The sequence below is a fragment of the Penaeus japonicus genome, unplaced genomic scaffold (assembly GCF_977035675.1).
Source record: "Penaeus japonicus unplaced genomic scaffold, GWHDUDI00000001_assembly GWHDUDI00000037, whole genome shotgun sequence".
Lineage (NCBI taxonomy): Eukaryota > Metazoa > Arthropoda > Malacostraca > Decapoda > Penaeidae > Penaeus > Penaeus japonicus.
The window spans coordinates 18,548,900-18,561,399 of NW_028234439.1; the positions used below are offsets into that span (position 1 = coordinate 18,548,900).

The 12,500-nt window shown below is 46.5% G+C and overlaps 1 protein-coding gene across 4 annotated transcripts in view; it reads right to left on the bottom strand.

The window, feature by feature from the left end:
• The window catches only part of LOC122253994 (uncharacterized), a 124,591-nt gene that overhangs the window by 10,312 nt on the left and 101,779 nt on the right, over positions 1 to 12,500 (bottom strand). For all 4 annotated transcript variants that reach the window (XM_086532686.1, XM_086532683.1, XM_043017439.2 and 1 more), the window contains 2 exons: positions 2,763 to 3,797; positions 555 to 683 (listed from right to left, as the gene is read on the bottom strand). In XM_086532686.1, the coding sequence (XP_086388812.1) occupies positions 555 to 683; positions 2,763 to 3,797 (1,164 nt within the window). The remainder of the gene's footprint in view (positions 1 to 554; positions 684 to 2,762; positions 3,798 to 12,500) is intronic.

Consider the following 12,500-nt stretch of genomic DNA (forward strand, 5'->3'; position numbering starts at 1 on the left):
GTATGTGTTTGTAATTTTTCATGTTATTTTTATAGGCAGTAAAACATTACTAAAATCGTAAGTTATATATATATAAACAAAAATATTAATATTATTTTGGGGGTATGTGTCAATCCACATTACATTCCTCATAAAAAAGCACAATTATCAACACGTGGCAGAGCTAGTGACCTCGAGGGGAGGGGGGGGGGGCAAATAGCCGAAGGGGCCTTCTATTAAATAAAGAGGGAGATCAGGTGGGTGCGCAAGACCCCTGGTTGAAGAGCGGAGGGAGGGAGTCCCTCAGGCGGATATGTGACTTTTGAACGTCTAAGATAATTTTACATGGTATGAAAATACTACCTTGAGACTATTTTTGAATGTTCTCTTGTATGGTAAACATGTACTTTAAGAATAACATAATGCAAGAAAAACAATGTTAATCAATACACTAAAAAACAACAACACAGAAACAAAACAACATCAAAACAAATCCTAAAAACACAAACAGACCAAACAAGCACACACCCAGACACACAAAACACACAGCCAAAAACAAACACAATAACACGTACCTCGACCAGCCAAAGAGGGGAGGCAAGGCAGTAAGGAGTGCTTGACCCCAACACCAAGCAAGCATCAGCAGACACCGGTGACCTGTTACCATTATGCCGTATACCATAGGTCGTACTATGGCTAGGTACCTGTCGAGGAAGTTTCTTGTTATAATGGTTATTTGTTATTGATAATGGGGGGTGATGGTGAGGGTTGTGGTTGTGATGATGGTGGTGGTGGTGGTGGAGGAACTAGTTGTTGTAGGAGTAGTGGTGGTGGTGGTAGGAGTAGTAGTAGTGGTGATAGTGGTAGTAGTAGTAGTAGAAGTAGTAGTAGAAGTAATAGTAAATTAGTGGTAGCAGTGTCAGTAGATCTGTTCAGAAACATTCTTATCATTACTATTATCGCTATAACTGGAATTATGCGTATTGATTATCAGCAATAGAAGTACAAGTAGTTGCAATAGTTTAGCGTTGCAGTAATAGTATAAAAAGTCTTTGAAATATAATAATATAAGAAACAAAAGAGAGAGAGAGCAAAAAAAGAGAAAGAGAAAGGAAGAAAGAAAGAAAGAAAAAAAAACAGAAAAAAACATAGACAAAGAGAGAGAAAAAAAAAGCCAGAAATACAACCAACCAACCAACCAACCAACCAACCAGACAGTCATCCAACAGAAACCCATCCATGCCATCCAAAGAATCTCGTAATTACACCAACGTCCTCCTGTTTACGCTTAACCGCTCTTAATGAGAGTGCCTGTGGTTTCCCCGTCGCCTCTTCCTCTTAACAGTAGTCGCTGGACGACCTTGAGACACGTGGCTCGAAAAAGATTGAAGTTTCCGGACTGCGGAAGTCGGGTTTGTCTCCTCTTTGTTTACTTTTGGGTTTGAGGGTTTGTTTGTTTGTTTGTTTTTTTTGGTGGGGGGAGGGGGGGTTGGTTTGGTTGTTTGTTTTGTTGTGTTTGTTTTCTGTTTTTATCTTGTTTGTTTGTTTTTTTGGTTTGTTTGTATCTGGAGATCTTTATTCGTCTATTTGTTTGTTTGTTTACTTATCTATTTATTCATTCCTTATCTGTTTTGTCTAATTATTTCTTCATATATATATATATCTATCTAGCTATTGCTGTATCTCTCTGTCTATCAATTTCTCTACTTATTTGTTTATACACACATGCATATGTATATAAGTATATATGTATATATGTATATATATATATATATATATACTTATATATATATATATATATACATATATATGTATATAAGTATATATGTATATATGTATATATATATATATATATACATCTACTTATGTATTATTAGTGTTAAAAGATTGTATAAATAAATATAGCCTGATAATAAATGACTTTTTCAATATCTAGGCCTACCTGTCGAGACGAATCCATTACTGAGAATGAATTTAATTTCCTTATGTTCGGATTACTTGTTCAAATAACGAAATCAATGGTTCTTTTGTCTTTGTTTGCGTGTTTTAAGTGTTTTAATCTATCTATTCCCTTATCTATCTATTTATCTACTGTTTTTTCTTTCCTTAATGAACTTGACCAATAGGAAAACATTTGATCTAACCGACAAATTTCTCGACCAATCACAGACGGTTAAATTTTGAGTCTGGGCACTCGTTCGAATTTCAAAATCAGTATCGAGTTGGTTATCGAGTGATTAGGTTGTAGATACACGCCATGGTACTTTATTACGTTATTTAATCAAAGATAACAGTTTAACAATGAAAATCTTACGGGCTCCTCACAATTAAGGTAAGAAATTCGCAAATTCGTATTTTAAAAAATTTGCTTTTGGTTTGAAAAGGGGGAGTCCTGGGGGGGGGGAGGGTCCTGGCTTGGGCAAAAATAAAAACTAGTTTATGTTAGATTAAGTTAGGTTTTCTGGCTTGAAAAAAGGGGGGCGGGGGGCCAGGACTAACCTTAAAACTAGGCTAGGTTAGGTTAGGTCTGTGAATTAGGTTTTGACACCGAAAAACTTGTTTTAAATCTTTATCCAAATTTAACGAACTTGCTTTGCCTGGATATTACTAATCTTCCATATCACTTAGATATCCTTTTAAATCACATGCATCAATGTCTCAATCATGACAAATCATATACCACCACAGAGAGAGAAAAAATGAGAAAGAAAGAAAAGTTGAAAGAAACAAAGGGATTAAAGGGAGATAATAGAAAAAAATGAAAGAAAAATAAAATGTCTTACCTGTCAAGTGCAATGACAGCGACAGTGATGGCTGAAGCCGCAGTGACGAAATTGGTCAGAAAAGCGGCACTTTGACACAACACTTCCGCTCCATCCCACTTCCCTTCGTTATCTTGTATATCTGGGATTATTTTCCTTTGTTTACTCTCCCATTCTGACGTTTCCACTATCTCTTCTTCCTCTTTTTCTTCTTGTTCTATGTCTATTTTCATTTCGTTTCCCTGTATGTGTAAATTGTCTTTGGGGAGCGGCTTTTCGTCCTCCGTTTTCTGTTCGATTTTTTCTCTTCCCGTTTTCCTTTCTTCCGTTTTCTTTTCACTCGTATCACTTTGTGTCATTTGCCGCCTTTCTGCTGTCTGTTCACTCTGTCTTTCTAAAGCGCCTACGTAATTTATGGATAATTTAATATTTACAGGTTTTCCTCGTATTCTGGCGCTGGCTTTTATTCTCGTTATCTCTCTTCCTTGTTCTGAATCCTTGCGCACGTGTCCGCTCGCTTGTTTAGTGGCGGCCTCCATTTTGTTTACTCCTTCGAGTGTCAAGGCAACCTGGCCAAGCTTCGTTTCCTTCTCTGGCCCTTCCTGCTCTGCCTTGATATCTTTTTGATTAATATATTCCTCCTTTCCCTCTCCTTCGTTCTCTTCTTCCCTCGCACTATCTTCCTCCGCCACTTGGCTCACCTCCATCTGCATCGCCTCGCGCCCCTCCTCCCTCCTCCTCTCGCGCCCTCCTGCTTTGACGATTCCGCCCAAGGACACGCCCGAAGGACCATCCTCCGCATCCCAACTCCGCCCGAAACTCCTTACGACGTCGCGCTCCCACCCGACGCCCTCATGCCCTAGGAGGCCGTGTCCCGAAGGCGCCGACGAAGGGGAGGGCGTGAGAACACGGCTCTCGTTCCCGAGGTGGCCGAGGGGCGACGGCAGAACCTTCAGGAGGGGGGGTTCAGAGGGCCCCATCACGACGGAGGCAACGAGCCCCGGCAGCACCACCACGGCCAGTACGAGGTTGCTTGCTGTCAGGCTCAGCACCAATCTGCACGAGAGAGAGAGAGAGAGAGAGAAGGACGGTTAGATTGGGGCGAGAAAGGGAGGAGGGGTGGGTGGGAAGGAGGGAAGGGAAGAGGGAGGGAGAGGGGTAGACAAGAGGGAGGAGGGAAGGAGAAGGGTAGACAGGAGGGAAGGGGAGAGAGAGACATAGAGGGGAAAGAAACAAGGAAGAGGGAAGAGACGGGAAGAAAAGACAGACAGAAAGAGAGAGAGAGAGAGAGAGAGAGAGAGAGAGACAATAATATACAAAACATACAACAACATCGATACCAATATCAATAATTCATAAGTACCTGATAATAACCCTAAAAATATATATATACAACTATAAAAAAATAACAAAATAAAGAAAGAAACAGGGAAAGATGTGAAAACAGAGCAAAATTAACCACATACTTAGGCTCAGATAAGCTAACAATGGGGAGTCATCACGGCCCTTAAGCAGTAGCAACGAGGTTAAGTAATATCATTATCTAGAATAAGGTAATTGGACCGAGGAGATGGAGAAAGAGGGAGAGAAAGAGGGAGAGAAAGAGAGGGAGAGGGAGGGGATTAAGGTTGGGTAGAGGAGATGGAGAGAGAGAGAGGGAGAGGGAGGGAGGGAGGGGGGGATTAAGGTTGGGTAGAGGAGAGGGAGAGAGAGAGAGAGGCAGGGGGGAGAGAAAGAGAGAGGCGGAGGGGGGGGGGGGGAGAAAGAGAGAAAAATGGAGTTAGAAATACAGAGAGCCAGAAAAATAAGGAAAGAGAAAATAAACAAGCAACAACCTCCCCCCTCCCTCCCCTCCCCCAAAAAAAATATAGTAACAAAAATAATAATACAATAGAAGAATAAAATAAAGAATAAAACAAAACTGAGAGAAAAAAGAGAAAAAGAAATTCGAGATAGGACCCTCAAGACAATGCACTAAGACACGTCACTCCTTTTTCCTTCAAAACGTCAATTTTCCTTTTACGTTATCGACCTTCAACGAAAAAGGAAGAAAAAAAAAGAAAAAAGAAAGTGTTGATGCGTTAATATCGAGGTGATGGAGAGTGTAGATAGCATTGGATAAAGATGGAGGAGGGATAAGAGGGTGGGAGGAGGAGGAGGAGGGATAAGAGGGTGGAGGGTGGGAAGAGGAGGAGGAATAAGAGGGTGGAGGGAATAGGGGAGGTGGAGGGATAAGAGGGTGGGAAGAGGAGGAGGAGGGATAAGAGGGTGGGGGGGTGGGGGGATGGGAAGAGGAAGGAATAGGAGAGGAGGAGGGATAAGAGGGTGGGAAGAGGAGGGAATAGGGGAAGAAGAGAAATAGGAGGAGGAGGGATGGAGTTGGGGAGGGGAGATGGGGGAAGGAGGGAGGAAAAGGAAGAAAAAAGAGGGGGGAAGAGGAAGGAGGATAAGGGAGAGAGAGGAAGAGGGAAGAGGAAGGAGGATAAGGGAGAGAGATGAAGAGAAAAGACGGGGGAAGAGGGGGAAGGAGGGGACACAGGGGGGGAGGGGAAGCCAATAATTGAGATAGTTGTGGTTTCCACTGTCTTTTGAGGAAGTCAAAGAGATATACGGAAGAGGGATACGGAAGGGTAGGCAAGGTAATGGTGGAGGGGAGGGGGGGGGGAGCGAGGATGAATGGAGAGGGAGGGGAAATCGATACGGAAATAGGGGGGGGATGGAGGGGGGAGGAGGGAAAGAGGGGGAGTGGGGAAGGAAAGGGAAGGAGGGGGAGTGGGGGAGAGAATGAAAAGAGGGAAGGAGGGGGAGTGGGGGAGGAAAGGGTAGGAGGGAGAGAGGGAATGGGGGGGGAAGGAAGACGAATGAAAGAAGGGAGTAGGGGAGGGAGGATGAAAGTAGGATTCAAGAAGGGAGGGAGGAAAGGAGGATGAGAAGAAGGAAGAGGAAGACTGGGAAAGAAGGAGGGAGAGACGAGGGGAAGGGAGGGAGACGGGAGGATGGGAAGGGGTAAATACGGGGGGGGGGGCGTAAATGGTGATAGAAACCCAGAATGAAGAATGAGTGAAACAAATTCATGGAATTGAAAAGGAGATGGAACGTAATAAAAAGAAAAATGAAGGATAAAGAAGAAGCAATTGAATAAAAGAAGAAGACTCGAGACAAATTAAAGAGAAGGAAGAAGAAAGTGGAGGAGGAGGAAGAGGAAGAGTAGAAGGATAAGAAAAAGACGAAGAAGCAGTTAAAGAAATAGTAGAAGGAGAAGAAGACGAGGACGAAGAACAACAATAAGACCAGAAAAAAAAACGAAGAAAAGAAAAAGATACAAAAATAATAAAGAAAAGACATGAAACGAAAAAGAAAGAAAGAAGGGGATACAAAAGTAAGAAAGAAAGGACATAGAACGAAAAAAGGGAGAAAAAATGAAATGAAAAGGTTTACGTTGGCCGGGAAGTTTGTGTCTCTCTTGACGTGGCATCTTAAGTAGTGCACTTGGACGCCCCTTTGCCTCTATTTCGTTTCTCTCGCCTCTTTCGCCCACTTTCTGTCTGGCGGATTATTTACTCTTCCTCGCTTACTCTCTGGGTCTAATTCTTTTTGTCTCTGTCTCTCTATATCTCGGTATGTCGGTATCTATCTCTTTCTCTTTGTTTTTCTGTTTCTCGGTATCTATCTCTTTCTCTCTCTCTCTCTCTCTCTCTCTCTCTCTCTGTCTTTCTCTCTCCCTCCCTCCCTCTCTCTCTGTCTCTTTTTCTTTCTCCCTCCCTCCCTCCCTCTCTGTCTCTCTGTCTCTTTTTCTTTCTCTCTCTTTCTCTCTTCCCCTCCCCTCACTCCCCCACTCCCTACCTCCCCATCCACCCCCCCCCCTCCCAGTCCCTCTCCTTCCCTCTCACTCTCTCACTCAACGTCGCCAAAGTGCGTCATTTGCAACCAAAAAAAATCATTCTTGCGTATTGCTGTCACCACGAGAGACTGATGGTTTGTTGACACACATGTTGGAACGTCGACAAGCAAAGCTGTTCACGATGGCCACGGCTCAAGATTTTACTTTTATTAAAATTCCTTTTCTCGTTGCAAATTGTGAAATCGTGTAAGTTTTTGCAAGAATAGATTTTTGAAAAATTGGAAGAAGATAAGATGGGTTTGGGGAGGATTGTTTGTTGTGTGTGTATCTTATATTTTGAATCTCCATTTTTTTTTTTTTTTTCTGTTCTCCCCTCTGTTCTCCCCTCTCCCTCTCCCTCTCTCCCTCCCCCTCTCCCCCTCCCACACCCAACCGAACAGAGACAAAAGACAAGGTTGTTTGTTTTTCTTTTTATTCCTTCGTTATATTCAGGATGTGGGCGGAGAAAGGAAAGGGGAAAGGGAGAGGGGGGATGAGGAGAGGGAGAGGGAGAAGAGATGAAGGGAAAGAATATGAGGAGAGGGAGAAGAGAAGAGGGGAAAGGATAGGAGGAGAGGGGAGGGGAAGGGGAAGAGGAGGTAAAAGTATAGGAGGAGAGAGAGGAGAGGGGAGAGGAGGGAGCAAGAAGGGGAAAGAATAGAAGAGAGGAGGGGAAGAATAGAAAAGAGAGGGGGAGAAGAAGAGGGTTGGGAGAGGGCGGAGAGAGGAGAGAGAAGGGAGGGGAAACAGAGGGAAAGAGGAGAGAGGGAGGGAAAGGAAGAAGATAGAAGAGATAAGAGTGGGGGTAAATATGGGTAGCGGGGAGGGGGGGTGAGGGGAGGAGGAAAAATGGAAAAGGGGAGGCGGCGAGGACGGGACAAGGGCTATAAATAGGCACATGTTCAGCTGTGAGGTCAGATGTTGCGGCTTTGTTGTGACGGGTTAGGCGTGCCCCCCTCCTCCCCCTCCTCCTCCTCCTCCTCCTCCTCCTCCCCCTCCCCCCTCCTCCCCCTCCTCCCTCACTCCTTCTTTCTCTTCGTCCTTCTCTTTTTATCTCCCTCAGTCTGTTTTTCTTTCTTTCCCTCCCTCCCTTCCCTTTCCTTCCCTTCCTTTCTTCTTTCCTCTCTCTCTCTCTCTCTCTCTCTCTCTCTCTCTCTCTCTCTCTCTCTCTCTCTCTCTCTCTCTCTCTCTCTCTCTCTCTCTCTCTCTCTCTCTCTCTCTCTCTCTCTCTCTCTCTCTCTCTCTCTCTCTCTATCTCTCTCTCTCTCTCTCTCTTCCTTCTACTCTCCTTTCTCTCCTTCTCTCCTTCCATCTCTCTTTCCTTCCTTCCTTCCATCTATCCATCGACCCTCTCTCTCTCTCTCTCTCTCACTCTCACTCTCACTCTCACTCTCTCTCTATCTATTTATATATTTATCTATCTATCTATCTCTCTTTTTCTCTCCTTTCCCTTCCTCACTACAGAACCAGCAAGACGCTTCACCACTGAGGTTAGAGAGGGAGGGGGAGGGGGAGGTTTAGGGTGAGGGGAGGGGGAGTAGGAGTAGGGTTGGAGAGGGGGGAGAGGGAGTAGGAGTGGAAGATGGGGGTGGGGAGTAGGAAGGGGCTCCATTATTCTCTTTGTCACGAGGTCAAGATGGTGACATTTTGGGTGATGTGACCTTCTGATGAATCCCCCTCCCCCCCCCCCATCTTGGTCTTTGTCTCATTACTGCATCAGTCTGTTTGTCTTTGTGTCTGTCTGTCTGTCTCTGTCTCTGTTTGGTTGTGTCTGTCTGGCTCGGTTTGCCTGTCTCTCTTTCACTCTTTCTTTCTTTATTTTTTTTCTTTTTCCTCATTTCTTTTGGTTTTCCCCTCCTCCCTCCTTCGACCACTCCGTTACTCCCTTCTTCCCTCTCTCCATCCTCATCTCTCTCTCCTTCCTTACCTCCCTCCTTCATTCTTCCTCCCTCTTTTCATCTCTCCTTCTCTACCCCAATCGTCTCTCTCTCTCTCTCGTTCCTTTCTTCTTCCCTCCCTTCTTCCCTCCAACCATCCTTCTCATCCCTCCTCTCTCCTTCACTCTCTCCCTCCCTCCTTCATCTCTCTATCTTCTTCCTTTTTCTCCCTCCCTCCTTCATCTCTCTATCTTCTTCCTTTTTCTCCCTACTTCCTTCTATCTCCATCCCTCCTTCACTCCTTCCCTTCTTCCCTCCCTCCCTCTTTCCCCTCCCTCCCTCCCTCTTTTCTCTCCCTCCCTCCTTTCCCTTTCCTCCCCCTTCTCCCTGTCCTCTCCAACCTTCCCCTCCTCCCTCTTTCCCCTCCCTCCCTCCCTCCCTCCTTCCCCTTTCCTCCTCCCTCCTTCCCCTTCCCTCCCCCTTCTCCCTGTCCTCTCCCAGGCCCTCCACAGAGTGTAATGAAGAGCAGTGCCTCGCAGTGCCAGGCGATAGGAAGAGAGAAAGAGTGAGGGGAACGTGGCACTAAATGGCACTCACCAGAGGGCGTTAAAGTGGACAAAGTTGTTAAGTCAAGTTTGTTCTTTAGTTAGGGTTATTATCTTGAAAGTTAGGTTCCATAGACGAAAAAAATAGATGTAGGAATATATACTCTCTCTTATGTGCACACGTGTACGGAGAATGGTAGACACGTGCACATATGATAGGTAGATAGATAGATGGAAACATAGATACAGGCATAAAAACGCATATATAAATACAAACATATGCATAAACACGCATACAAACACACCTACACAAACACCTGCAAAGAAACACAAACACACAAACGAATAAACAAATTAACTAAACACACGGGAGCTCAAACACTCCTTACCTCCTACAAACATACACACACACACATACACACACAAACACACACACACACACAAATACACACACCGACAAGCGCGCACACAAACACCCACACACACACACACACACACACACACACACACACACACACACACACACACACACACACACACACACACACACACACACACACACACACACACACACACACACACACACACACACACACACACACACACACACACACAAATACACACACCGACAAGCGCGCACACAAACACAAACACCCACCCACACACACACACACACACGCACACACACACACGCACACACACACACACAGCCCCCACTGAGCTCGCTTAACGATGTTTGAACAGGCTAAATCCCCGATGACATGCCTATACATATTAAAAGTAAATATGTGGAGGCGTTCCGTGCCCACAAGCCCCTCCCCTGGTCAGATTTTGGGGGCGAGGGAGGGAGGGTGGGAGGGGTGTGGGTGGGTGGGTAGGAGGGAGGGAGAGAGAGTGGAGGTGGGTGGGAGAGAGAGAGAGAGAGTGATGGGAGGGAGGGAGGGTGGGTGGGAAGGAGAGGGAGGGTGGGAGGGAGGGTGAGAAAGAGAGAGAGAGAGGGGGTGGGTGGGAGAGAGAGAGAGAGAGAGTGGATGGGAAGGAAAGAGGGAGAGAGGAGAGAGAGATACTACTCCATATATCCCTTTCGGCCTGTCTCCCCCCCCCCCCCCCTCTATTACCTTACCTATCCATCCAGTCTCCCTCCGTACCCCTCATATCCTTATCCCATCCCCATTCCCTCCCCCATTCCCTCCTCCCCACCCCCCCTTCAAACGTCCCTCTCCTCTCCTACCTTTACTCCTCTTACCCCCCCCCCCTTCCATCCCTCCCTCCTCCTTCCCCTCTTTCATCCCCTCCATCTCTCACCCTAGCCCCCTCTCTCCCCCTCTCCCCCCCCACCCCCCGCTTGCAATACCTCCCTCGGGATTGACTAGACGCCGTGCAAGGGGCTCGTGCAACTTGAGTCCTAACCCTTGTATGGTTGCTCAGTGAGGTGGAAGGCGGAGGTTAATAACTTTGAGGGGAGGGGTGAGGGGGAGGTAGGGACGTTGGGAGGGAAAGGGGAGAGGGAGGGGAGGTAGGGAAGGAAAGGTAAGGAAGGGGTGAGGGGGAGGTGGGGGGGGAGTCATGGAAGGGTGTAGGGACGTTGGGAGGGGAAGGGAAGGGGGTGGGGAGGTAGGGAAGGGGGAGGGGAAGAAAAGGGACGGGGAGAGGGAAGAGGAAGGGGGAAGGGAGGAAGGGAAGGGGAAGGTGGAGGGGAAAGAGGAGGGAAGGATAGGAAGGGAAGGGTAGGAGGGAAAGGGAAGATGAGGGGGGAGGGGGGGGAAGGTAGGGAAGGGTAGTAGCGAATAGGAAGAGGAGGCGGAAGGAAAAAAACAGAAACAGAGATGGAAGAAAGAGGAAGGGAAAAAACGAGGAAGGAACGGGAGATGGTGAAGCCCCTAGGTGTTTAAGGGAACAGAAAGAGGGAGAGGGGGGGGGGATTAGAGGAGAGGAGGGGGCGGGGGCAGGGAAGGAGGGAGAACCTACAAGGGGTGAAGGGAGAGAGAAAGCGAGACATAGACCACAGAAAATTGAGAGAAAGGGAGAAAAATGTAGAGAGAATTGAAAGAAAAAGTTGATAAGGATAACAGAAAACTGAGAGAAAAGGAGAAAAGGTAGAGAGACAGGTGAAAGAACATGAGAATTGGGAAAACCAATGATGAACGAAAAATTTAGAAACGAGAAGAGAAAAAGACGAATGAGAAAACGAAAGTGAGCGAAAGAGAGGAGTGAGAAACAGAACGAGATGAGAAAATGAGGAAGGAGAAAACGAAAGTGAGCGAAAGAGAGAAGAGAATAAGAAAGTGAGCGAAAGATAAGAATAAGAAACAGAGCGAGAAGAAAAAATGAGGAATAGAGAAATAAGAGGAATTGCTAATCACGAAATTAAAGATAAAAAATAGATAGAATGATGAACAAAGAAGGAGAGAAAAAAGACGAAAGATAGAGAGGAAAATCAATATTAAAAGATAAAAGACGGTAAAGGAAAAGACAAACAAACGAACAAAAGCAAGAACACTAAAAAAGAAGATAAATAGATAAAACTGAAAAAAATAAGCTAATAAATAACGGAATTGATAAATAGATGAATGAACCTCTTCTCCCCTCCTCCTATTCCCTTTTCCCTCGCCCTCTTCCTCTCTCTCACTCCTCCCCTCTCCTTACTTTTCCCCCTATCCCCTATCCTCTCTCGCTCTCCTTTTCCCCTCTCTCTCATACCTCCTTCCTCCTTCCTCCTACTTCCCAACCTCTCTTTCCTATCCCTCCTCCCTCCTCCCTCCCCCCCTCTTCCCTCTCCCTCCTTTCTCCTATCCCCCCTCCTCTCTTCCCTCCCCCCTCTTCCCTCTCCCTCCCCCTCCCCCTCTCCCCTCTCCCTCCTTCCTCTCCTCCCCATTCCCTCTCCCTCCTCTCTCCTACCCCCCCTCCTCTCTTCCCTCCTCCCCTCTTCCCTCTCCCTCCCCCTCTCCCCTCTCCCTCCTTCCTCTAAATATGTAACTGAGAGCCTTTGAAGTTTATGGTGTCAGTGATATGATAATGTTTATACCTTGGTGACACGAAGGAAAATGAAGAGAGGGGAGAGGGGAAGAGGAGGAGGAAGGGAAGGGGAGATGGGGGAGGAGGAAGAGAAAGGGAGAGGGGAAGAGGAGTAGGAAGGGAAGGGGAGATGGGGGAGGCAGAAAGGGAAGAGGAGGGGAGAGGGGGAGGAGGAAGAGGAAGAGAAGGGGAAGAGGAGGAGGAGGAAGAGAAGGGGAGAGGGGGGGCAGAAGGGGAAGAGGAGGAGGACGATGAGAAAGGGAGAGAGGGGGATAGAAGAGGAGTAGGAAGAGAAGGGGAGATAGGGAGGCAGACGAGGAATAAGAGGAAAAGAGGGAGGAAAGGGGATGAGGGAAAGGAAGAGAAGGGAAAGAGGAGACTGGATAGGAGAGGAAGTAGGGAAAGAAGGAGAGGGAGATAAGAAACAGGAATATAAAAAGAA